This window comes from Ylistrum balloti, unplaced genomic scaffold (assembly GCF_031769215.1).
Source record: "Ylistrum balloti isolate Yb309-2 unplaced genomic scaffold, AGI_CSIRO_Ybal_v1 Utg369814, whole genome shotgun sequence".
Classification (NCBI taxonomy): domain Eukaryota; kingdom Metazoa; phylum Mollusca; class Bivalvia; order Pectinida; family Pectinidae; genus Ylistrum; species Ylistrum balloti.
This window is the reverse complement of record NW_026781985.1, coordinates 526,815-554,450: the sequence shown is the minus strand read 5'-3', so window position 1 is coordinate 554,450 and position 27,636 is coordinate 526,815. Positions and strand designations below refer to the sequence as shown.

General features: G+C 34.6%; 1 protein-coding gene across 1 annotated transcript; it reads right to left on the bottom strand.

Annotated features, from left to right (window-relative positions):
* Positions 1–188: 188 nt before the first annotated feature.
* Positions 189–26,776, bottom strand: LOC132544899 (fibroblast growth factor receptor 4-like). The gene is made up of 18 exons (XM_060208552.1): positions 26,575–26,776; positions 23,825–23,978; positions 22,907–23,034; positions 21,494–21,556; positions 15,263–15,423; positions 13,099–13,222; positions 11,124–11,308; positions 9,409–9,417; positions 8,425–8,560; positions 7,376–7,590; positions 7,076–7,242; positions 6,846–6,964; positions 6,396–6,506; positions 5,286–5,476; positions 4,026–4,148; positions 3,806–3,876; positions 2,810–3,053; positions 189–2,566 (listed from the first exon to the last, which is right to left on the bottom strand). Exons 1-18 carry the CDS (start codon positions 26,642–26,644, stop codon positions 2,399–2,401), a joined length of 2,439 nt encoding a protein of 812 aa, XP_060064535.1. The 5' UTR covers positions 26,645–26,776; the 3' UTR covers positions 189–2,398.
* Between the last annotated feature and the right edge of the window lie 860 nt (positions 26,777–27,636).

The following is a 27,636-nucleotide window of genomic DNA, read 5'->3' as shown; positions in this document are numbered from 1 at the left end:
AAAATAATTTGTATTTTTTCTATAGAAATTATATAGCAAAATGCCCAACATTAAGATACATAGAGGAACTGTCGGGTAATACAATATTCGATTGTCAATCGATTAAGGAAAAAAAAAAAAAAAGATTCTGAAGAATATTAGAAGAAATAAACTATAATCATTCAAAACAACATTTTAGCTCTGTTTCATTATTTCCTAATCATTACAAAAATATTGTGTACATTTTCTATCTAACGCATTCTTCTAAAAAAATATTTAAAATTAATCCTAATACAACAAAGGCAGATTTAGTTGTTTACATAAAACTGCTCTTTTAAAAAATAAAAAATAACATGAACACAGCTTGGCACCAAATACAACTGTTACACTGCTTTCAAACAAAATTGGCAGTGATCAAGACAAAATTTATGTCCCTTACAAGAGAAAATCTCTACATCAACCAGTACCACTGGTAATAAAAATAATTTGTGTCTAAAATGAAAAATCTGGCCATAAGAAACACATATAATTAAAAAAACATTGCATTTCTTTTCATTCTGTCCTAAAAAAAAATTGGTCAACAATTATTTCATTTTAAAGCTGACAATCACTGTTCAATATGAAACATGATTTATATCTATCAATACTAATCAATACCAATAAAAAATATAAGGCTTGTCTAAACCTTCTAAAAGCATATAAAAATTTGACAAACAAAACGGCTGTATTAACGATGAATCCTACACATCAACACTCCTTGGATACACTTGCTACTGGTTTAGTTTGTTTCAAGTTTCCAGTAGCCTCAGTGTCATTGTTCAGAGAATTTCACATAAAACATGTTCAGTATTACAACAAAATCTCCTTCCAAGATAAAAAATAATTATTGATCATAACTTCATCAGAATATCTCGACAATAACCTTAGTAGTAATCATCTGACAGTTCAAAATATACATAAATAGATTATTTACATAGCGCTGATATCCAATACAGAGTACTTGTTGATCTGAAATTTACACAGAATTAAATATTGTCATCCCTTCCAAATCCTGCTCGACGAAGATTACATCAGTTTCCCTTGGGATTCAACATTTCTGTAAGAATGGACCCTTTGTAGGAGATTCCCTAGGAATGAACCGGAGAATAGCTTAATACAGGTAAAAGGATCAGGTAAAAAGACATCAATATTGGACATCACGGCACCAAAATCAAACCTATCTGAAATATATAGAAATATTATTTTTGGATGGCATATATCTTCTTTAACAGAATTGCGAGTTGGTCCAGATTGAAAAAAAAAAAATGAAAAAGAAAAAATAGCTGAATAATTTTGATTAAACATGTGTGAGTGTGAAACAGTGTTTGAAAACATGTCCTGATTTTTGTAAATGTATTTGTGAAGAATTTCTGCCTGAACATTTTGATTGTGGTACAGTGATGTCAATATTTCCTAAATTGAAGCTATTAATTAACTGTTGTTACTAGTTACACCTATCAACATACAGTGTAAACAAGAAGATCACTACCCTTAAGATTCACTGCTTGTGAGTAATGCTGGCTTGTTTTAACATGTGCGTCTATTCCATTGTGTTAACAACAGTTCAACATACAAAACACATCTTTGATAACAACACAAGAGTAGCAAATTGTGTCTCAAGCTTGAAGTAATAAAAACAATTCTGGACATAGTGGCTGGATTTCTCGACATATTATCATACAATGTTCTTGGCATGTAAGATACCATTACTAATCAAGACAAGGTTCCTTGCTGTCATCACATTATGAGACAAGTTTCTACACCAAATTGTGCGGTCTTTATACAGTTTAGTTTGTGTAGCACATTGCTGAAACCAGAGAAAAATGCTTCACTGATATACGTTGTAAATGCCGCCACTTTTATCCTCCTCCAAGGTAATCACTTTGCAAATCAGTGTAACGTTTGCAGATTCTCCTTTTCCAAGTCAACAAATATTCACATCTTAGATCTCCTGTAATGTAGTCCAACAGTTTTGTGTTATACATGTCTCTTTATAAATGTTGAGTCTGTGGTGAAATCCTTCTGATACTTGGCACAACAATGTTTGCATAGATAGGTATAATGTCTTGCCCATGTGACACCTATAGATATATAAACACACATGGTCACACTTTTCATTTCACTCTCGCACTTTTATATGCTGTAAGTGACACGGGCTCCCTATTCCGTCCTGTTTTGTGTAAATCTGATCACCTCGATATAGCGGATTCCCTGCTGCCTTGGCCGCGACATGTCTCATTCACTAACAATAAAAACTAAAACTTTGTAATCCATGAGAAGAAATGTCAGTTTTTAAATCACTTGGTTGGCCAGGCTTCATTTTGTGTCTTTTATTCCAACACAAGATTCATGGTTACACATATTTCCTAGAATGCCTTGACTACACACAGTCTGTTTCCGAGTCATTGCCACTACTACTTGTACTCGTGATTTCACTCTCATCAACGCTACTACAGCTCCGTGACATGGAAGAATATTGACTGTCTGACGTTCGACAGTCAGAACTGCGACTACTTTCCACTGGCTCCAGATCTAAGTACTCCTGGAACTGCAACAGTAAAAAAATGAGTATTAGAACAACTTGACTTGGAAATTTCTGTTATGTTTACAGAAACTTGTGTTTAATCCTAGCACTAGACCCACAAGAACTACGAAAAACGAGTAATTTTATGGTATGGCAGGATTATAATTGGGTAACACTCTAACAAATCAGGGTAAAAACTACAAAATCATTGGAAGTCAGCAACTGCTGGTTAGTAATAGAAATAATTTATATCTCATGTGTACTGACCTCTCTAGAGCGCACTGTTAGAATCCTGTCCAGATCCTTGACCAACATACAAAACGATGGTCTGCGGAGCGGATTATGCCCCCAGCACTTGTTCATCATGTCATACATTTCTATGGAAGCATATGGTGGCTTTTCCATTCGATGTCCTTCCCTCAGTAGCTCAAACAGTCTCTCCACAGGTACTGACGGGTAGGGGTTGCCACCAAGTGTGAATATCTCCCATAGTAAAATACCGTATGACCACCTATACAAGTAAAAGTCATCATGAAAAATCTTCTACTGTAAAATACACTACAACCACATATACAGGTAAAAGTCATCACGCAAAGCCATCCACAGTATCACACAGAACAACCATCATACAAGTCATTACATAACTACAAGACATCCTAGACGGATCTTGGTGCCAACCATTGTTTGATCTCTATTTGTTCTTTCAAAAATGGATCTTTTCCTTGCTTTTCTCTTCTATCCTCTGTTTCTGCTTTTAATTATTTGAAATCTAATATTCCGTTAAGGAAAGATCCATTGAGCATTTCTCCAGAAATAGCAACAGTAAATTTTCAATGTAAAAATTCAAGATGGCCACATGTCAGCCATTCTGTTTTTCTGATCATATGGGCACAACTAGGGACCACTGACTACAAATAAAATATGGAGATATCTATTCGTCTTTCTCAAGAAAAAGAGATAAAATTTGTTTACAGATGACGTGGACCAAAGACATAGGGCAATTTGAATCACCCGAAATCTGATGATCAGAGAGTTATTGGTCTCATAAACAAAGACAAAATCTGATGATCAGAGAGAAATTGATCTCATAAACAAAGACTGCCCAGGTGTATAGACAAGGTGATGCTATAGTCAGTTTGGAACACATATTTGTTAACAATACTGACTACAGATCTTCAAACATGATTGTGTAGAAATGATACATATAGCAGTCAACTTCACATATCAAAAGAAACATCATAATTAAAGAAAGCTGATACTTACACATCACTCTTAGAAGTATATTTACGGTCAAATAAAGCTTCTGGAGCCATCCATTTGACAGGAAGACGACCCTACAATCAAAGAACACCCTCCATTATCATTGGTAACTTTTTTTTGCAGAATGTGCACAAATCATATTCTGAATCATTTAAAAATGAATTTCGTGGTATGAAGAATGTACTAACTGAAGCAGACATTATTTGTTGACAATTGCACTTACATCTCCAGTTTTCCTGTAGTAGTCCACATTTGTAATGTTTCGTGTAAGACCAAAGTCAGCAATCTTCAGAACGTAGTCTTCTGCCACTAACACATTTCTGGCAGCTAAATCTCTGTGTATACACTGTAAAATGGGAACAAAGATAATTGTTACAACTGAAGAAAAGACACTATGTTCATAAAGTGGAGTAAGTTTGGAGGGCTAATTTATAAAACTTCCCACTGCAGGGACTTTCTTTTGCCTGTCTAGTAAAGTTAATTGGACCAATGATGTATCTGGGGAGAACTAGACACTTAAGATTTTAACCTTTCTGACAGTATTGCCAACCTCTCAGGGTGAAATATCTGGTCATGACCAGCTAAAACAAGGGTGAAAGGGTAAAAACAAGAGTCATGAGTGTGGGACCTTTTTGTTGTAATTTTCCAAATGTACATCATTGTCTAGTTCCAATCCCTAAACATCACTCCATAAATATCTATTAGCCAGCGTGTATCATTTTCTTACTGTAACAAATAGCACTTTGTTCTGCTTCACCGGTTTCTTATCACACTTTGAAAATAATTATTATACCTTGTTAAAAAGCTCAGAGACTCCTTTAGACTAGGTAAATTCAGATTCGCAAAACAGTTTTTATATGAACTTAAACATATCCTATTTCTTCACTCTGCCGACTGTAGCAGACTCTATTATGATGGGAAATGTCTTTGTCTTCAAAACAAATTGAACGTTTGATTAAATTATAGATGTAAGACTATCTAACCTGAAAACTACCTATTCTTTCTGCAAGGAAAAGTTGACTTGCTCAATCAGACTCTTGAACTTGGGGTGTGAATGTGTACAGATAACAAACATTTGGTTGAGCGAGACTACTAATTTCAGAGTAAATAACATTTGAGTGGTAAATCTTGAGGTATTCCAAAGCAAGTTGTCTTTCAAGAAAACAATGTGGGTTATTTGATAATCAGAAGGTTCACTCAGGTGAGTCACTCATGACAGTCTGAATATTAGGTTGACCTTGGCAAATTTGGCGAGTTTTCAATACTGTTGTGATAGCTTCATATGTAAACAAAATATTTTATCTCCAAACTGCATAATAAAAAAAAGATAAAAAAGAAAGCTCCATTCATCAATTATTTCCATTGATTATGATAATGGTTAGTGCAACAAAGACAATAGTGTATCTCTTCCTTTTCCTGTAGAATTGGACGTTTGACTCTAGAATGGATTCATGACAGTCATGATTGCTGTAATACCACTCACCTGCCGGGAAGCAAGATATTCCATGCCTCTTGCTATCTGGTAGGCAAAACATATGAGGTCTTTTTCTGTGAGAGCTCGGTCATCTCCATCTAAATTTGGTTTCTCGTAACCCGAGCTTGGAGGTCGACGTGACCTCAGGAAATCCCTTAAGTTCCCATGGGGAGCATATTCCACAACTACATATAGGGGACCTAAAACAAAATCAGAATTTGTAACATAATGTAGATAACTTCCAAACTCAAGATATCCAACTAATAAGCAAGAGGCCTAATGGGCCTGCATCACTCACCTGGTATGCAATGTTCATCTCAAACACACAAGTATTTCACAACACCTCTTCAATCTTATTTCAAACAAGCTTCATCTTAAGAACCTCTCTGCCAAATATCAAGCTTCTGGTATGTTTGGCAGTTGATCAAATATGGTTATTCAAAGTTTCTTACAAAACAGACCCCTGTGATCATGAATATGGGCCAAGGTCATTTCTTTTTCAAAGAAGTTGTCGGCCTTCAACTTATGAACCTATCAGAAAAATTTGCTCGGAGTATTTTGTTAAATAAAAAGTCATTTTAACAAATTTAACTCCTGTAACCTTAAATATGGGCCAAGGTCATTTCTTTTTCAAAGAAGTTGTCGGCCTTCAACTTATGAACCTATCAGACAAATTTGCTCGGAGTATTTTGTTAAATAAAAAGTCATTTCAACAAATTTAACTCCTGTAACCTTAAATATGGGCTAAGGTCATTTCTTATTGCAAACTTTGCCAGGATTCATCCTAGGAAGCTATCTGCAAAATATGACGTTTGGCCCGTTAGTCATTGAGATGTCATTGAAACGGAAAAGTTGACCCTTAACACAGCAGCATGGCATAAGCTCACATGGCACTTTGGGCCGAGTGATAACCAAATACATCAAATCTAATTTCATGTAGGTTGTAAAACTGTATAAATCTGTTGGAGCTTGAGATTGAAGATTTGTGTTGACACATAGGTTAGCATCCGTATTTAAGATTATGAGAATGAAAATGCTTTAGTCTGTGGGCAGTCTTTGATTCACTGTCACTTTCATCTCTCTAGTACAATATACACATGAATTTAAACCTGTGCTCACCATTTTGTGAACAACATCCGAGGAGGTTGATGATGTTTTTATGACTGCCAATTAACTTCATCATTTCCATTTCAGTCATCAGATCGGTCAACTCACGATCAGTGGCATCCTCTGTAACAAAAAACATCAAACTTGTTTATACAATCCTACTATGTTACTTCTCAGTGGGGTAATGATTAGGATACTACCTAAAATCTGCTCAATATCTTTGCATATCTTACCAAATCAGAAAACGGTTGTTTGTATATGTAGAAACCATTAGTATTAGTAACCACCCAAAGTTTCGCGAAAATGCAGCTGATACATTTGAAGAAAAGTGATGAAAACACTGAACATATGAAATTCACACTGTACAGGTAGAGAACGTATTTGAAATGTGATCACCATTTTGACTAAAGCACTTCCCGATAGCTTCATCAACCTGCATTTCTTAAAACCCTGACAACTTACCTTTCAACATCTTGACAGCAACAACTGTGGAGGTAAGAGGAGAGGACTTCAAGCCGATGGCTTCTGCTCGCATCACTAACCCAAAGGCTCCTTCCCCTAGAGGTTTTCCCAATGTCAATCTGAAAGTACATTAAAATATACAATGAGAACCAGTTATTATAATATGTCAAACTAGTCCAATAATTACACGGTTGTCCAGACGATAATTTTGTGTTGGAGAGAGTCCTTACTTGTCTCGGCTGAATTCCCATTTGCTGTCCAGTGGCAAGTCATATTCAAACATACAGGTGAGGTCGGATGACAAGCGCCGTCGTCGAGTCGAGTTCTCAATGCGAACCTGTGGTATAACCAGGGGTTGGCCTTCCAGCGAGGCCTTATCAGGATAGTAAATTTCATTCTGTAAAATTAAAAACAGACATCAAGATACCACATCAAAATGTAAAATTCGGTATAAGCCACAATTACATAAAAAATGCATAATTTTTCACTTAAATGTAAATGAACTATGATCAACCTTTAGTATGACTTACAGCTTTAAGGACGATCACTCGTTTAACACAGCCATATTTGCCGCGTGAACTGTACTTGCGACGACAGACAACAATAAGAAGGATGATGACAATGATGAAGACAAAGCAGAATACAGAGACAACAGCGATGATTGTGTATTCTTTAGATGAATTTCGCGGTGCCTCTTGTGAACGTCTCATGTTTGTTTCATTGCCATGGAGATTGGGTCTCTCATCTGAAATAGACATTATCCTGTTAATGTTTTTCATTGACTACATTTTTCATGCTTTAAAAGATTTTAGAATTACATTCCAATGAGCTATAAGTAGTAAAATGATCTTCAATTAATGATATCATAGAGGAAACAACAGTTGGATTCATTGCGCAGTTTATTTGGAACAAAATACTACACCATCCTTTTTTCTGTATAAACTGTAAATTGTCTTTCCTTTGGGGCTATTATTGCCATTTCAGGCAATAAACTGTCTTGAAAAAGACTTGATGTTTTCAGGGATCATGAAATCAAACAACACTCCATTAAAGTTTCCATTTTGCATGTGCTAAAATAACATATTCCATCACTCCCAAATTAGATGTAAACCTATGACTTTCTGCATCCGCACTTACTTTCACTTTATTTATAACTTGCTGTGATGACAGATTTGTCTGATATCATTTCATTGTGTCATTGGTGATAAATATCATTTGTAATTGTTGGCATATGTTTCGTGTATGAAGCCTACCCAGAACAAATATGTATCCAAGGCACAGAGCTTGCGAAGGCAGCCATAGGTGTAGAATAACTGTCTGTGGGTTGGAACTCAGATCTTCATTGTGTGAGTAAGGTCAGTTTTAAGAGGTACTTATCTGCATATTGTAGAATTTCAGACACAAAATTTGTTTTGCAATTTGGAACCGAGAGGGATTGATACTGGAATGATCATTACTACTACCATAAAAGGGACATGTTCCCTACATTTTGGTTAGGGGGAAGTTGCACTAGATCTTATAATGTAAAATCACAAACCCGGTTTCAAATCTATCCTGTATTGTTAAAGAGGTACTTTACCTTCCACTTTCAGCCAAGCACTTCCAAATCTTCGACCAGCAAAGTTAGAAACAAGACATGTGTACCAGCCTCGATCTGACTTTGACACATTCAAAATCTCCAATATTTCCGGGTTAGTCATGTTGTATGTTGATTGCTGAAGGAACAACAGGGTGGCAATTCATTAATTTTCCAGGAAATTAAAATTTTCGGAGCAGATTTACAGGTTAAAACATGAAATAAGAAAGAAAACGTCAATTATGTGTTTTCTGTTGAATTGTGAATAAAAATTGATATTTTTACAAAAACCATATTTTGGTTTTTTTTTTTTTCAAAAAAAAGAAAAAAGAAAAAAAATTGTTCCATAAACAAATGACTGAAATTTATCAAGTAATGGAAATGAGATACCACAACATCAAAAGCATTCATCAGCCAGAGGAGGTTTAACTTGGCTAGAGTTGCTGTTAGGTTCATATCACATCATAATTAGTGGCGGGGCTGGTCAGAAATAACATGCAAATCAACTCAGAACAAAAAACAAGACTGGAAATCTCTCATTCAGGTGTCAGGAACGAGTCTGGATTACCTCCCTTTGAACACCTTATAAAATGAAAATTGTTCTGTTCCTTCACATGCTATGTCAGCAATGCAATAACTAGACTGACTTCATCTGTAGGAGCTGTATGGTGCAAGTTTGTTATGTAAGTCAAATTTATGTGAAAGGACTCCAATCAGATTTTGTGATACAAGCACTGGTACAACAGACTGGTAAGGGCAGTTCAACATACATGCATTTCTTATTCTAACAACACTTCATAACGTTCTGGAATAAATTTTGACAACACATACACACACGTCATTAAAATTTGACACACATATTCAGTGACGGTTGCATTCAAATCATTATAACTGAAGGACTGGGTACTTTAAAATGACAACATTTATGCAGTCAGGCATAACAACACAGATTTTGTCACTGATGCAGAGTACTGAAACTTGTCATACCCTACGACCCTGAAAATGACACAAGAAAACAGATCTTATCATGATGTTTATAAGGGGTGAATATTCACAGCATCTTATACAAGAGGTCCCTTGGACCTGTTTCGCTCACCAGGATATATTAGTGTTCACTTAAAAATATTTTCTTTTCCTAAAATATGAGGAACTTTTATAGTTTCAAATTACACTTTGACAAAACAGCTTCATTGAAGCAGAAAAAGAATGATTTTATCTCTTACTTCTATTTACCTTGTGTATAAGGACCTGCTCCTCTACAGAACTTTGATTTACATTTACATATTAAATGGGTATAAGCCCAGGGGCTAGTTCCCTAAAAATGAGTTAAGAAGGGGATGGGCTTATCCCGAGATGATACACTTTGCAAAAGGGAAAATATTGGGCACCATATTGGATAACAATAAGGAAAATGATCATCCAATCCATGTCAGTATGTATGGTTGAAATGTCTTATAAATATCATTTATTCCATTCAATTATTGACTGGCAAAATTGTAAGTTACAATTTGTGAATGTTTTTTTTTTGTTCAGGAAAATGCATTGTGTCTCGATATTAATCACCATATAATTTGCCGCGAAAAATAAACATATGAACTTTTCTTTAATGTTTTATTTCTCAAATTGACAAGAAAATTTTATTCAGTGATTTGGATCACTTGCTCCGTTGATAAAATGGAATGTTTTATATAAGCTTTTACTTCCTTGAACTGTTTGAAATTATACTTTATCATGGCATCAGGACATCTGACCTTTTGCTTGGCCAAGATGGGGTAACTTTACCCAAGGATGCTTCTAACCAAAAATTAATAAAATTCCATCATTTATGACTAGCGGCGATTTGTAGAAAAAGTTGACAGACGACCTGATGCTGCGCCATGGCATAAGCCAAAGTCCTTTGGACCAGTTGAGCTAAAAATGGGGTAAATATAGAAAATTGATATCATTACAGCACATTATGGACTGACATCCTGCTACAACTTAAAACAATCTTTGTCCTATTGACCTTTATGTCCTCAACTCTATGTAGGAAGTCATGATGGGAATGTCAAGAGTTGAAAACTACTGGAAAGGAAGTTATGATCTAGCCATTTAATGGATTCAATTACTAGATTCTTTACTGAAATTTCTATTCTGCATCACTGGTTCTACAAAATCCAGATTTCTCCTGACATATTTTTACACATCGCTTATAATTCTCTACTGTACATATTTTTAAACTTTTTTATGTAAAAAATTATCCTTTCAAATAATTTTCATTATACAGATACATCTGAATCATTTTCATGCTTTCATTCATCAGAACTTTTAAATAACTTCAATGTATGAGCACTTACCAGTACATTAAGACTTGAAATATGACAACAATAAGAGTTGATCTTGGTGTAAGAATTAAATAATTACAACTCTTTTACAAATATTTCAAATCGTGAAAAAATGCTGTTTTTTCCCTAAGGCTGTTTCCTGTTTTCAGTTAATATAACATGAACTGAATTTTAAAATCGATACAAATATTAAAAATGTATTTGATATAACAATTAAAAGCAAATTCAAATATTTGTCAATTTTTCAACAAGTCTTGTGATCCTGTATAAATTTTTAATTCCTGTGAAAATCTAGTGAAAAATCGTTTCAATGTCTGTACAAAGTTAAGAGACAGTATGGAGCTAACCATATTCCCTCCTAGTTGGTACCATACATACCTGTATGACATGGACGTAAGGTGTACCATCTGGTTTGCGATATGTGCCATTGATCTGGTAGTGTTTCACCCATTGTATATGTGCCTGTATATCACTTTTAACTTTACATTGCAGTTTGATATTTTCACCAACATAGGCAGTTGTGTTCACTGGTCCCTCAACATCAGGCCTCTGTACCTTGCGATCTACAAACACCATCAACACAATTCTAAACATTGCACATATTTTAAAAGCTATCAGCAAAACTATTGGTGTTTCTTTTCATATCTGATTTAAAACATTTTTTCCCATTTCTAATATATTGTAGGCGAAATGTTGAAATTTTAAAAGAATCCATTTTTAAAATTTCAAGGTATTTTGATTTTTTTTTCTCTGCAGTATTTTGAAAATAAAGAATGACAAAAATTCTTCTTTATTCCTACAAAAATTTACAAAATTGAAACAAATTTCTGAAAATTTTTATTTCACAATGAAACTACAACTGAGAATCAATGGAGCCCTGTTGTCAGAATACCAAGCTACCACTAATTGCCAACTTGAAACCAATGTACAAAATATATTTAACAAATAATATTCTTGGTTTACAATTATCGAGCTATTAATTTTATCACAGCCAATGTTTTCCAGCAAAACCTTCACAGAAAGTAAGTTTCCATCTACATGGCCTAGAGCATGTTTCTAGACAGCAGTAACAAGGCACATATTGTATACTTCCCTACCAGAAACTCAAGTCTAAGTTTACAACATTAATAGGAAATAAAATCTTAATGCCTTCAGAACAGAATTCTCAACTAATTACAAACAGACAGAGGGTGACTTTTTGAAATAATTTCCTAGCTCTTTTAATAGCTTTGGGGTGGTGTAGACTCAAGCTGGGGGAGTACGAGAGGAAAAACTCCAGTTTCAGAATTAGGATAAAAAACAGTTGCACCATGCAGTGCGGGATGCAGAAGATGATTTGAGAAATGATTGGCAGATAATCATTATCAGCTGGTGATTTACGACAGAGAGAGGGAGTGATAGACAAATTGATTTATCAGTTATGTGACCAATTACAATAACCTGTAGCAGGAATCAGGGACTGGAGGGGGTGAAAAATCCAGAGATTCCATTCTACCACTACTATGCTAAACATCAAGTGGAGCTCTCCACACCTATCTTGGTCACACATAATAACCATAGAGAAAAGCTTCTCTAAACAAGGCAGAAACCTCACACTTTCCTTGCTTTATCTGTTTAGTTCTTTTTGTATCTACTCCATCTCTTCAACAGAAAATGTTTCCTCTGTGTAAATTGCTAGTAATGGAGATCTGTTCTGATAGCCACCCAACACCATTAAAATAAACCACTTAACACACAAAACTTTGTCGACAGAACTTATGATGAAATTTTATTTTCCTCATGTTTTAAAAAAAAATCCTTGCTTTTAACATTCCCTCCTTCATATTTTAATGGTTCAAGGGATGGACTTGAAGTTTAAACTTTTGTCACTCTCCCCCTCTGTACTTCAATGGTTCAAGGCATGGACTTAAAAAGGTTTTTTCCCTTGCTACACTTTTTAACAGATGCTGCAAGCTACATAATTATCAGTAAATATCTATTTTTTAAATGACCTCTTCCCTACTCTGTATAACGAGTATAAGTATAATGTGCTTTTTCTATTCTAGAGATCAACAGTGATCCTCTACAGTTGGTAATTAAATACAGCAAAATGTCTGCAGTTCATGTAACCTGAATTCTGACTCCAATGTAATCTCATTTGAAGAGAAGAAACTGGCGATATACTTCACCAATATCTACATTATCAAGCTGGAGTTCCTTATTACTTTCTAATTATAGTAGGTAGACAAACTTTAACTTTTATTGAACTAGTCATGTATTAATTCTAAACCGTTCATCACTAAATGAATTTTAAAATGTTTTTAATAAACTTGAAATAAATACTCTTTTTTTAATTTCTGGTTTGATTATGTACCTATGACTTCCAACATGTACATCCACAGTAGTTTCCCATGCTTGTTCTGTATAACACAGGTGTAGTTCCCATTGTCATCTGTGGTCAAGTCGGTCATCTTTAATTTGTAGCCATCCACTTGGTACTAGAAAAAAAAGAAAGATGGGTTGCTAGTGAGATACATAAGAAATCTTTCAAGGTTTTAACACTTTAATATCAGAGATTTGGCTTCCTGGTAAAAATCTGCACCCAATGCTGATTGACCAAATCTGACCAAAACTGACCCTCGGTTACAAAACAACCAAGGGTCTGGTCGCCACTTTCAGGACCGATTTATCAACCATGTTATAAATTGATAGTATCTTTATTACTAGATGTATTTGTAAGGTCAGATTGGAATATAATTGATTTATCTAGATATATTTGTAAGGTCAGATTGGAATATAACTGATTTATCTAGATATATTTGTAAGGTCAGATTGGAATATAATTGATTTATCCTGATATATTTATAAGGCCAGACTGTGATTAATAATTGATTTTATCTAGATATATTTGAAAGACCAGACTTTGGAATATAACTGATTTTATCTAGATATATTTGTAAGATCAGTGATGCAGTGTAATTCATTGTTTAGCTCAACTGCACCTAATTCTAAATTTGAATTAAAAGGTGCTATTCACTTGTGTCTTTTGTACAATCTTCCAAAAAGATTCTAACAAACACAGATCGTTTATTAATTTTTTAAGATCTATATTAGCATAGATAGGTGACAGTTTATATACGGTCTAGTGATAACAAAGAAAAGTATTTGTGCTTTATGATAAATATTCCAATCCATGTAAAGGTGGGAGCACCTGTGACTAACAGAGGTCGCCAGTCCTGGTGCACTGGGAAGAGCTAGATGGTAGAAAACTGTGGATTATGGAAAGTGATTGAATGAGGATGCCAAATCCAATTAAATAGGAGGATCTGTTGGGGATAAGACCAGACCCAGGCACTCGTCTCTGTCAGATCCCTCCCTATATTTTTGGATTTTTTGGCATATGGCAATATTTAAACCTATAAGCCTGGAGTGGCACGGGTGAAGTGTGCATGTGTTGGCGGTTTGGCTGTCCATGCTGGTGGGTCTGCATTTTCTCTCGACCTGTGCGCATGTGCTTTACCAAAGTCTCTACCGTGTATTTTTAATGCCAGCTTGGGTTAAGCCTAGTTAGATTAGTTCCAGGGTTAAATCTGACAGTTAACCTGTGGAACAATAATGTGCTAATTTTCAGATTATGCCAGTGTCTGATGAAAGAATAAAATATTTCTGTTATTTAACTATTTCACATACTACATCTACACATCATTCAAATTTAACTACCTGAGTGATTTAACACATTAAAAATATCAACAAATATTTTGCCGGAAAATTTGATTTTAAGGATTTACAAGTCTGTACAATCTTTAATTGGCATTCATTTTAATGGGAACAGTTTGTATGAGCTTTAATTGGCATTCATTTTAATGGAAACAGATTGAAAGGATTTAATTAACATTAACCTTAATGGGAACAGTCTGTACAAACTTAAATTGACATTGAACTTAAAGGTACAAGTTTGTACAAACTTTAATTGACATTGATCTTAAAGTTACAAGTGTGTACAAACTTAAATTGACATTGATCTTTAAGGTACAAGTTTGTACAAACTTTAATTGACATTGATCTTAAAGGTACAAGTTTGTACAAACTTTAATTGACATTGATCTTAAAGGTACAAGTTTGTACAAACTTTGATTGACATTAATCTTAATGGGAACAGCCAAAAGTTTGTACAAGCTAACTGATCTTGTCTAATGTACTGTTGGTTTTAATATGGACAACACATGTTAGTCCTGAGCCTTATTTCCACTAATATCAATTTCCAGACATTAATCTAATTTCCTCAACACTATCCTTGGTGTACTTGGGATCTGGCAGCATTTTCCCCCCTTTTTTGGTGTTTTTACGTAGCAGGTACCCTGGATCTATAAACAAATTTATCTATACTAAAATACTCTAAAAGCCAGTAACTTTAGCATTAAACATTTCTGTCAATTCTGTAAGTCTTTGGTAATTCTGTAATTGTTATAAATCATTTTACCTCCACTAGGCCATTCAGTAATTGAAACAAAAAAGGCTACATTTTATTGGCCATTTACCTTTCCTTCCTTGACACTCGAGTCAATATAAAGATTGTTCTTGTACCAGGTGATGTTTGGGATGGGATTTCCACAAGCTTGACATTTTAGTTCCACTGGGGCACGGGCCGGACGTGCAATCCACCTCGAATCCTCTTTGCTCGGTTTCCATGATGGTGCTCCTGCAATTTTGAGAAAAAAAAACAGATTAGCTAAAAACATATATTGGTAACGACAACAGAAAATATTTCCAGAAAAGTCACAAGAAAAATTTCTCTGAACTATTCCAGGATTACTTTCAAAAGTTTTTTTAATCAATCTCCTTCACTGTATCACAAACAACTGGTTTCCCTAAAATTCAACACCATGACATCAAGGTAAGAACATATTACAAATAGATTGGACATATTATTCACACCTGTAATTATGTCTAGAAGCAATCTCAATACTCAATAGTCCATTCTAACCACTCAAATATAGTGCCAATTTATACCATATATCAATTGCAGAAAAGAGGCTGTTACATTTGTTTGAAAAGAGTGAAAGCATCAACAGTAGAGATAAAGACTGTTTTCTGTGAAACGTAATGTTCTAAATGATGTTGCACACTATTTATAATGGCTTAAACTTTATTCAGCATACACATATAATAATGATATGTAAAACATTTGACATTTCACCATTACTGTATATATAAGGGCTGTATATATATATATGCATTGTAAAAGCCTGAATTTACTTGTCATGATCACAGACTGTATTATTCTGCCTATGTCTTTCTGTTTGATATCTTCCTATCACTTACAATGACTTCCTATCCTAACCCTTGGAAGATCCTACTAACTTTGACAACTCTTGACTTTGTAGCTAAAGCAATGACAGTATTTGTTTTCCACCGCTTCACAAAGGACACCATATTGTTGAAGTTTTTCGACACATGCAGTCAGATTATTCTAGGCTTTAGTGGTAAACTCCTATGCTTTTTAACAAGTTATACACTGTTTACATTATTTTGCAGCAAATTCTGACCACATTTTTACAATAAGGACCTGTATCATATCTGTTTAAAAAAAAAAATTACATCACGGTGACGTCCCTTTAATTGTTCACTTGTCAGATATAATTTAACACATTGCAATTAATTGCATTTTAGCACTCATACACAATGCAAATTAAGCTTTCCACAACAGAGTGGCCCTATGTCGAGGAGACATTCCGAGTTCACAGGTTGAAATTTTTCATTATAGGTGTCTGGTGTTCTTTGCTTAAAATACACATCCAATCTGTACAACTGTAACAACTGACAGCAAAGTCTGTGGTCTTTTTTCTATCAACAGTCTCTATGTTGTGAGAACATTCTAGCCAAGTCTTACATTCCCCCCTCCCAACTCCCCTCGATTATTTCAAATATTATTTTCACAGACAGAACATTATTACATCATGAAAACAAAGACTTACAGAGAAAAATCTGTGGTCGTATCTCAACACTTTGAATTCCTGCAGACCAATGACAAAGCACCTTTTACATTTCTTACATCTCCAGACAAAATTGAAATTGTCAGATTTGGCCATATAAACAACAGCTTAGAAATCTGACAGAATTGAAATTGTCAGTAAAACAGGGGAAGGAGACCAGATCTCTAACATTACGTCTACAGAATGTGGTAATTGAGCACTAGGGACCACAGAGCACATCTACTGATGTCCTTTGTGTATTGGTATTCCATGATAATCCTGTGTCAGACCTATCACAACTGTTTAAGGGAGGAGCAAAGACTCTGCTGGAGAGGTCATAAATCTCTCACACAAATTTACAACTATCTCTTTGATGCATCAGGAAAGAATAAATTTACATATTTTTGTTCTCATTTCATGAAATTGAAAAATGAATGTAAGTAATACCTGCTAAAATTATCACCTTTTTAATTAATTTATATGTTCAGAAATAATCAATATTTATCACTCTTCCTTGAGGCGTGCATAATTTTCAACAGATCTATTAACAAATTTTCTGATGCATCATCAATTCCACTTATTTCATCATTATGATCCAACCATGTGAATCTTAAGAAACTGATACCTGACATGCATAGTAATTTAATACTGATACACAAGATTGGACAACAAATCCAATAAAGATATGTTACTATACAACACAATTTACAATCTAACCTAGTAAGGACAGGTCCCATGTTACGATCTAACCTAGTTAGGACAGGTCCCACATTGCAATCTAACCTAGTAAGGACAGGCCCCACATTACGATCTAACCTAGTAAGGACAGGTCTCATGTTACGATCTAACTTAGCAAGGACAGGTCCCATGTTACAATCTAACTTGACCAGGAGAGTGACTCACATGCATGTTTATGAATAATGAAAATGGTACCCAACTCATAATTGCATAACAGAATGTCTGTGTGTAGGGAGACTAATGTATAGGCTACATTGACAGAGCTTTATCAAATACTAAAAAATAACAGATTTTTTTTCAGATTTTTTTCTTAACTTTGAATTTAGCTATTTGTTTGTAATGTAACTTTAAGGGTTTCTCTTTAGAGTATTTTCAAAAGTTTATGGAACATAAATAAGAAAGATTGCACTTCAATTTTCATATTAATTTTTTCCGGCTATGCTTTAGCACTGATTTTACCAGAAATGGGAGGGAGCATTTGTGATGTATCTGGAGTGTTTGTAACTCCAAACTGGTCCATATGGTACAAATCAGCCCTGGTCCATGGCATTACTGTGACACTCCAGTCCTCACCCCTACTGTGTGAGGGTGTATGCATTCCCCCTACGGAGGCTGTGGGAAGAAGCAGAAGATGGGCAGTGGAGGGAGCTGGAGGGGGTGAACAGGGTACATACACAATTCTCACCTACACACAAAGGAAAACCCTGTGATACTAGCAGCAAGGCACACTAACCACATGTGGATAGCTTCACATGCTGACATAGATCTGGTCCAGAGCTAAATGGTCAAGTATGGTCAATTGAAATCTGACATTTTTATTCCCCTTTGATATAAGTCTTTAATAAACAGCCATCTCTGTATGGAATACTACGGTATAGTAAAATTATTGAAGTCCGTTTCAAATTTACAGCAATTCATGATCTTACACCAAATTACTTTTTTTCTCACTTTTTTTTTTTTTTAAACTAATTTCTAAAGCTTAAAACAGGATTAGATTTTCTAGGAGATTAATCTGGGTTTTGACGACATTTGAACAGATTAAATACCATGGCTATACTACCCAAGTAACAAAAGAAATATTTTTCAGACCACTCCTTATAGATTGTGTTTTCTCCTGACAACCGTCAAGTTGTTTTGAAAGGTTTAGATGTCTTTAGACTACGACAGAGGTTTCATGAGTCACACACGGCAGGCAGTCCCCCAAACCAAAACCCAGGAAGGAAAACCCACCTGGTACATATCAGCAGGAATTCTACCACTTAAAATAATGAATATATATATGCACACATATATTTACTTCTTTAAAAATGATAACTCCCCCCCCGAAATTTTTCTCAAAATAGATTATGGTTCTGTCACTTTGAAATGAAGTAGTTTTAACACTTGTTCATATTTTTGTTGGGGAAAAATAAGAAACAGGATATGATAGGCTTTTAAGTATGTCAGCTTTCCAGAGTTTGTTTTCCATCTTCATTACGTAAAAAAAACCCAAAATCAATCTGAAGCATGTTAGGCAGAAGTGATAGCACTATAGCTAGTAGAGAAATAGTTGTATATAAATACTGTTACTTTGGTACAGCCCAAACTTCCTAAAATGTTGAAGCATTTCATCATTTGCAAATCGATAGGATGGAACACAGTTGTAACATGAATGTTTTTCACCTAGACTATCAGTGGGTTGATTTCCAAACTGGACTTGAAAAGTATGGGGTCATCTGCCCCAACAAGTCTAGGGTTTCCTCCCTCAGTAAGACCCCAGCTCCCAAGTCAACAAGTCTAGGGTTTCCTCCCTCAGTAAGACCCCAGCTCCAAAGTCAAAAAGTCCAGGGTTTCCTCCCTCAGTAACACCCCAGCTCCCAAGTCAAAAAGTCCAGGGTTTCTTCCCTCAGTAACACCCCAGCTGCCAAGTCAAAAAGTCCAGGGTTTCCTTCCTCAGTAAGACCTCAGCTCAAAAGTTATAAGCTGAAAACTTGTTTCACTATTGTTGTACAATGAATTCAGTTTATATCTGTCATAAGTTAGCCTATGTTTGAGTTACTAATGTGTAAGAACTCATCTACAAGATTAAGTCAAAGTTTTATAATTTGGCCGCAACAAAAATAAATCCTAAAATATCCTAGATATTCTGTGTTGTTTGAGGAAGGGTCCTCCACTCTCTTCTCCTATCTTCTCTTTCATTTAATCATAATCTACTTAGCATTTCTTGTCTTTGCCTCTCTAACATCTGAAATGTGCTTTCTTATCACTACATTTGTCTGTACTGAAAGGCTACCAATTGTTAGCTATTGACAGCAATACTCAAAACAACCATTTCTGTGGTAGTCTTGACTGAAAGAACTCTCTGATCCTTTTCTTTCCCAGAACCTCTCAAGGTTTAACTTTACGTATACTTTCAAACTACAATGTCTTACAATACCCTTTTATAAGTCAAACTAGTAAATCTTTTGAAAGCTACAGCAGGTAAGTCACAATACATATCTTGATGAGGGGTCATGACAGTGCTGTATATTATCTAGATACATTTTTAGTTTACCTTGAGAGCAAAAATTAAAGATAGGTTCATCATATCTAAAAGGACAAAAACTGAAAAAGTATGTAAACCCTAGCTTTGTAATCTAATTTTGACATCCTAAGGCCACAATGTCAAGTTTTACCTGTCTAAAAAAGTAATTTCAATCTTACAGAGCTGATGTTGTTTTCCGTCTCATGTCACTGTATAAATGAAATGTTGAAAAGCAACTTTCTAATTGAATGTCATCCATCTCGTACATCTTCATTACAACATATATATTTCTGACAGATATCATCGTTTTCTTTTTTTATCAAATTGTTATTACATATAACAAATTTGTTTGTATTCTACATCAATAATGTTACATGCCTATCCAAAAAAGTGAGCTTGAATTTAAAAATGTTCCAAAGTCAACGAGGACACATCTGCATGTAATTTATATCAGGTTTTCATGTCATTTTTTTACACCAGAAATTTGGAGATAATGACTATATAATGTATAACTTTTCGCCTGCACCACAGCCGAGATGGGTTACTAAATTTAGACCATTGTAAACTTTGTTTGTAATGATTCGGTTTACACCCCAGGTTATGTCAACTGTGAAATATCAAGATTTGAATCTTGTGTATATAACCCTTACTCCAGATAATTAACAAGGCTGAATTCTCACAGACTCCGTATAGTAATATGACACACAATACAATTTGGTGGTATGTTATCAAGACAAATGTTCTAGATATATCTCTTTCAAGATATCAGCTGATCTCTGGGAATGTATATTTTCTTCCGTGCAATACGTTCCTCAAAAATAATTGTGGCTGAGATTTGGACCTGGGACAAAAACTTTTCATATCCTACTGATACTCTACAAACCCCACTAATCTACTAACGATTGAAGGAAAAAGATTTTTCTACAGCCTCTCAATGATACAACTAACGAGATATTGGTGGAGGAGACTCAACTACTTATCAACTCAGCTGAAATAATTACACTACAAGTATCACAATCTTAAGAAAACAAATACACACCCCAGGAAAGATCATCATCTTTAGATGAGGAATGACTACCTGTTCTGTGTGTGTTATTTCTATAAACATCTTCACTGTAAACATCAGGACCTGTGCAACTTCAGTGAACAGCTATTCACTTTCAGCTTGTACTCCTAATGATATCGATAAACTACTGACCACTTCAGACTAATGCTGAATAACATCAATATTTCTCACTATTTTTTCTTGATTATTTTTCAAAATGAATTTATTTTTTTGTAAATTGGAATGAATTTTTTGTTTCAATGTAAGAAGCTATCAGTATCAAATGAATCTAGTTTGCTCTGTGATAACACAAAGGTATGGAAGATGGATACCATAACAGGCTTGTGATAAGTGTGACTGCGTTACCATACCCAATATCATATCTACCACAGACTGTGTAATGTACCATCTATATCTGGTACAAAACAGGCACTATACAAGCCAACTACCTACAGAAGCTATTTCTTGGCCATGTCTCTGAAAAGCAAGTTAAGGTTATTGATTACTGTACCTTCTTCCTTCTTGTTACATTTAGAGATGGCATACGACTGTTCTGCTGGCTCTTCTTCTTCCTCTGTAAAATTAAAAATCCATCTTTATTTCTGATGTATGAAGGTCAACATAAAATACCAGAATATGTCACCAAGAAGTTTGAAATCTTCAATAATAACTGACTTTCAATTATTCATTATAAACTTGACAGGTACAATGTATGTATTATCATACCTGGGATCAAGACTATCGGGCACCAACTAAAAACTGACCAGACCTTTTCATTGTCTGATATACATCACATATATAGTGTGTAGATTTATCAACTTCAGGACTAAAATGTCAGTATTTGGTCAACATTATACCAAAAACACCATTAGTCACCACAGTCACAAAGGCCTAACATTAATTCATAGGTGACACCCCGAGCCTTAAAGTAGTTCACACTTCAGTTAAATAACTTCATATCACACATGTAGGATGGCTACAGCTAATTTAGTAGGCTCCAAACAGACTGCTGCTCAACTAAAAGGTTCACACTAAAAACAACTGTTTATAATGAGTTATGAAAGTCTGTGAATTGAGGCTTGGAGATTCTCGGTACAGATGATCCCTATATCCTGTGTGTAGGGCTCCACGTACTGCCCTTTGTAATTTCATTGTTGGCTTTATCCGTACGCAACCTATTTTTAAAATCTTTGAGGTAAACGAGAATCAATAACGACTGGGATTTTTCATTTCTATTGTGACTTCTATTCAGTTATTTTTCCTGTCTTTTACATTTTTAACATTTTGATGTATTTTGTTTAAGTGTACTGAGAGATATTGCTTGTGTTAAATAAACTGACAGGGCTTTTTAAAACTCCATCCAGATGAAGCCCAGGGATGACTAGCTATGTCCTTGCTGGACCCTCTATCATCCTGGAGCCGAAATAAACATCAGATACCCATATACTGGTTACACAGGCTTGTCTCTCATTCCCAAGCAATTTTGTAAAATCTTCAAACAATACAAAATTAAAGCTGACTGTATGTATCACAATACGATGAAGGCAAATGAGTTGTGATGTTGTAATTGAATATAACTGGGTTGACGACTAGTAAGTTAAATCCGACGCCACATGTTGCCGAAGTCAATCTATGCTAACTTCTTTATTGCTCATACCTATTTCTCATAACACTACTGATGAAACAGATTCAGTTTTCTTATTTCATTACAAAGTCTGACACTTGATAATACCCTAGTCAATTCACCTAATTTACAATTCAGGCCAAAGAGTTACTTTGGAGACATATTTGTCAACATATTTTTAATATCTTGGACAAATCTTAAGTAAGACAAGTTTTCTATATCTGATCACACTGAGTAAACTGATTTCCACTTGATACTGACCACGTTGTTAAGGTTGGAGGTATGTCAGTTATAACCTACCTGTAATAACCGTTAATGTAAAACTGGTGGAAACGTTCCCATGCTGGTTCCATGCATAACAGGAGAAGACTGCGGTGTCGTTACGATGCACTTTGTCTATTATGAGTGCGTTTCTATTGATTTTATATCTGCAATGGAAAGTGATAAAAATGTTTATGTTAAAAGTTTTCTTTCTTTCTGCTATTTTGCAACAAAACTAACAATTCATTGAATCATTTAAAACACTGCTACTAAATTGATAATTGCTGTCCTTGAAAGCTTATTTAGATTCTAGGACATTACTAATATGCAGGAACATTTGTATGAGCAGTAAAAAAATCATACTCTAGCATTGGAATGATTTGGGTTTAGGGCCATAAAATCATGTTTCAAGTCACCATGTTTTGTTTGAACGATTCAGAAAACAACTGAAAATTAACTCATACAAATCATGATTTCTGGAAGAAAAATCCTTCTTCTTTATTGGCTAGAAAAGATAAAGTAAATCCCTACAGTGAACATGAAAATAAAGAAAAGGAAAATCTCTACAGTAGTTGGGTGAACATGAAAATAAAGAAAAGGAAAATCTCTACAGTAGTTGGGTGAACATAAAAATAAAGAAAAGGAAAATCTCTACAGTAGTTGGGTGAACATAAAAATAAAGAAAAGGAAAATCTCTACAGTAGTTGGGTGAACATGAAAATAAAGAAAAGGAAAATCTCTACAGTAGTTGGGTGAACATGAAAATAAAGAAAAGGAAAATCTCTACAGTAGTTGGGTGAACATAAAAATAAAGAAAAGGAAAATCTCTACAGTAGTTGGGTGAACATAAAAATAAAGAAAAGGAAATTCTTTACAGTAGTAGGGTGAACATAAAAATAAAGAAAAGGAAAATATCTACAATTGGGTGAACATAAAAAGAATTGTCAGACATTATACCTAGGCTCTTCTTTTGGAGAGACACTCTGGTTGTTTTTTGTCCATATGACCCAGGGACGTGGATGTCCTTTCACAGTACATCGTAACCTTGCTTTAGAGCCTTCGTACACTTTCAAGTCATTGATTTTGTTGATGTCCTTTAATTCGGGTGGGCCTAAGGAAAAGAAAACACTTTAGAGGTCACAACAATGACTCCTGATCATTTTAACTCAACTGTGTTTTTGAATGGTTACCTACATGAAGATAAATATTTTAAACTTTCGAGGCATCTGTACTGAAGCTAGAATCAGTATTATCTGTAGACTTGTGGTTTGATATAGTTTTGTTACACTTCCTTCCTCTTCCATCCTCAGTAATAAACACTACAAAGATTTGATGCAACCCAAACATTCGCCTTTGTTATGTTGGTTACTATACTCACAAAACAACTTCTTATTTTCAAATTAATGCTTTGCTTTAGCTTCAGCTGGATTTTCTCTAGAAGTTTCAAGATCAGGTGAATGGAATTCTTTTGATGGAATAGACTTTTTCTTGAATTAATTCTGTATTTTATGTTGTACTGAAGTTCTAGTGGATTGGTAATTATGAAATCCATATGTGTACTACTCTAAGAACTGCTGTACATCTGACAACGCTATTCTGCAGGAAGTCAAACAAAAATGCCAATGAAAGATGCTTTGAGATGTGAAAACAAAAACCCAGAAGCTAATTGTTAAGTACAAATATGTAACTCCATAACCAAAGTCTCCAGCCACCTCTTTATCTAGCGTACATATATAGAAATATTTCTATATATGTAATATATACCTAATATTACTTACATTTAGTTTAAAAATTTCTTTCAAAAAAAACTCCTGAAATATCTGAAATATTTCAGGATGTTGCTACATCATATTCCTGTTCAAATGTTCAAACTCAACCTCCAACAAGTTTCGTGTGAAGACAGCTACACTGCAAATTTTTCCCTCGGACTTCCATGTTAATAAACTTTCTGTGAAAATTCTTTTTATGGGTATTGCGTAAATTTTACAGCAACCATTACACAAAGTTCTGAGTGTTGATTGTAAGGAGATATAAAACGAAAATTTAGTTTAACACTGACTACACAACCATGTGTACATGTTGTTCATCTATAAATCTCGCTCAAATGATGAGAAATTTAAGAAATGTTAAGAAATGTGTGCACACAGGAACCTCCCAACAAGTTAATATTAATGAAATACACCTGGTACAGTTTGAAGCACATGTATCAACTCTCCCAAAACAGGATATATTTATCTGGTCACCGTTTCAAAAGATTTTTAATGAAGTATAAAAATCTGTTTTAATGAAGTTTTATGAATAAGGTACAAATGCGGAGGACAGCTTGACCATTTGGGTTCCTTTCAACTAGATTACCAAGTGGCATAATAGCTTTTAGTAATACATAGAGTATTCATCATTAAAATAGTATTGCTTGAACTTTTTAACCTTGCAAGGGGATCTATTTTCAGCCTTGCACAAAGCTGTGAATAGCATTTTAAAAGAGTCGTTAAAAGATATCTAGGTCACCTAATCCAGCTAGGTGTATCTCTTCATGTTTAAATTTCAGTTGCCAAGGTGCGCATTGAAAATCACTCCTTCAAATTTTACTTTAGACATGCCCCTGACAAATAAATCCATTGTTGCTAAGGAAACTAAACAGAGCAGAAATTGACAAAAAAGGGTCTCCTTAAAAGATTGTGGTGAAGCCTTTGTGTAGGCTTTACTGAGTAGGATATGGATGGGGATGATCTTCGTCTCCAATACCCTATACCATTGTAGGGCTGTCCTGGTATTCGGGATGCTCAGAGACCGTGACCAGCCCCAAATACCTACACACACCTTTGTTTTGACCCCAATGAATACAAACTTGGCCATTTATTTTTGTATAAAGGAGGTTTCTGGTGACAAGTCACACAAAGCTGTTTTCTGTGTTCTTGTGTTAGATCGATTCCATAGTCATATTTTGTTTCCCATTTGGCCTGTGATGTACATAGCTTACATGTCCCTTTGCTTGTTTGCAGAAAGATAACTCTGAAACTCAGGTATTTGAAAACTATGTATGCCACTTATGTGTTGTGGAAGAGTTGGCATCAGAAAACTTGTTTGTAATAACCAAGGCATTCAGAAACCTTACAATATAAATAGTACCTTTTGTGATAACATCTTCAGCAATAATTTGAATACTTGTTGAATGTTTGACTAAGGAGTCTCTGTGTATGCACGAGTGACAATAGACTACTAGGAAGTTACACCACAGCTGGCTTGTAAAAACTTCTCTGTGACCTCTGACCTCAGTATACAAATTCTCCAAACATGCTTTACTATTGCAAAACATGCAAGAGGTTTTCAACCATGATGTGGAGGCTCTGTTTGGTTAAAAATCATCAAGAAGGAAACAATGGGAAGATCAGATGAGACTTGGCCAATGCAATTATTTCAAACATACCCAGGATAAATGTTTTAAAGAATATCACAGAGAATACTTCATCCACTCCAGAAATAAAAATACTGGGACTGCTTTGACTCCCCCCTCTCTACCCCAACATATTTAAAATGTCTGAAAATGGTCTTAATATAAGCAAAAGTAAACATATTTCTAAAAGAAACAATCAATATCTCCTGAATGTTAAAAACTTTCTAGTTAATGAAGTTAATGAATAATTTATAAAATTTAAACAAATTCATTAAACACCAAAAGAATGTTCTGAACAAACATATATACTTACGAGTTGGTTTGTCTGCCACTGATATTCCTAATACAAATATCAATACCAGAAAAACAAAGCTTGTGCCCATGTCCACGAGTTACACTATATCATAAATCCAACGTCCTAGGAAAACACAGTAACATTTCGTCGTCACGCTTTTAAGTCTTAACTCCACAAAGAGAACATCAGATTTCTGGTGACTTCTGATCACACATTTAGGTTACTTTGTTTTTTAATCCAGAGAATAAAGATTTCACATCATCAAAACTTCAGATTGCACATTAAACTTTGTTTAACAAATAAAATATGATGAATATTCCTTGATAGTGATAGTTAATCCTTCAATTCAGTGCTTCAGAATAAAATTCCCAACTTCAAGTTTGCACAAGATCTGCAAAAGAAATAAAATATGTTAATTTGATATCTAGTAAGAAAGAAAATGCATGCCATAAGTCCAAATACAAAAAATTAGGAAACATATTGTTTATAAATGCCAAAACTACACAGTTCTATATCCACACTAAATTGAACAGAGACTTAACCAGTAAATAAAGTCTGTGCAGTAAGTGAGAGAGCTCTCATATGCTGGAAGATCTGTTAAGTGTACTAAGGGTGCGATCGTGTGAGTAATTCTGACATATGGTGGTACCCAGTTCTACACTTGACCGGAGACATTCCAGCATGGCAACACATTTACTAGAGTGTAAAAAATGTTTGGATCACTACTCTTGCTTTACTACACAGTGTCTAACTAGACCAGTATCCAGTCATTATAGATTCTGAAAAGTTGAAAATCTAAACTTTCAAAAATATGAGATAATTTGAAATCCTATACACTGCATACACAGTGTATTTGTCATGGAAATGAAAAAAAAAAAATTTACAATAAAGATATATGTTTAGATTTACAACTTCACAATAGTTATGAAATCTTAAAATCGTATCTTCAGCATAATGTACTTTAACAATGTCACCACTGCAATGTACTTCAGCGATGCCAACGCCATGCAATGTACTTAAGCGATGTCAACACCATGCAATGTACTTCAGCGATGTCAACACCATGCAATGTACTTCAGT

Bases quoted from the DNA above. Each gene is read 5' to 3' on its own strand.
- LOC132544899 (XM_060208552.1), bottom strand. From the start codon at position 26,644: ATGGGCACAAGCTTTGTTTTTCTGGTATTGATATTTGTATTAGGAATA. The intron at 6,965-7,075 runs GTAAGGACTCTC...ATGTACTTTCAG, and splicing joins TGGGAATTCAGCCGAGACAA to ATTGACATTGGGAAAACCTC. The intron at 2,567-2,809 runs GTCAGTACACAT...TTACTGTTGCAG, and splicing joins TAACAGTGCGCTCTAGAGAG to TTCCAGGAGTACTTAGATCT.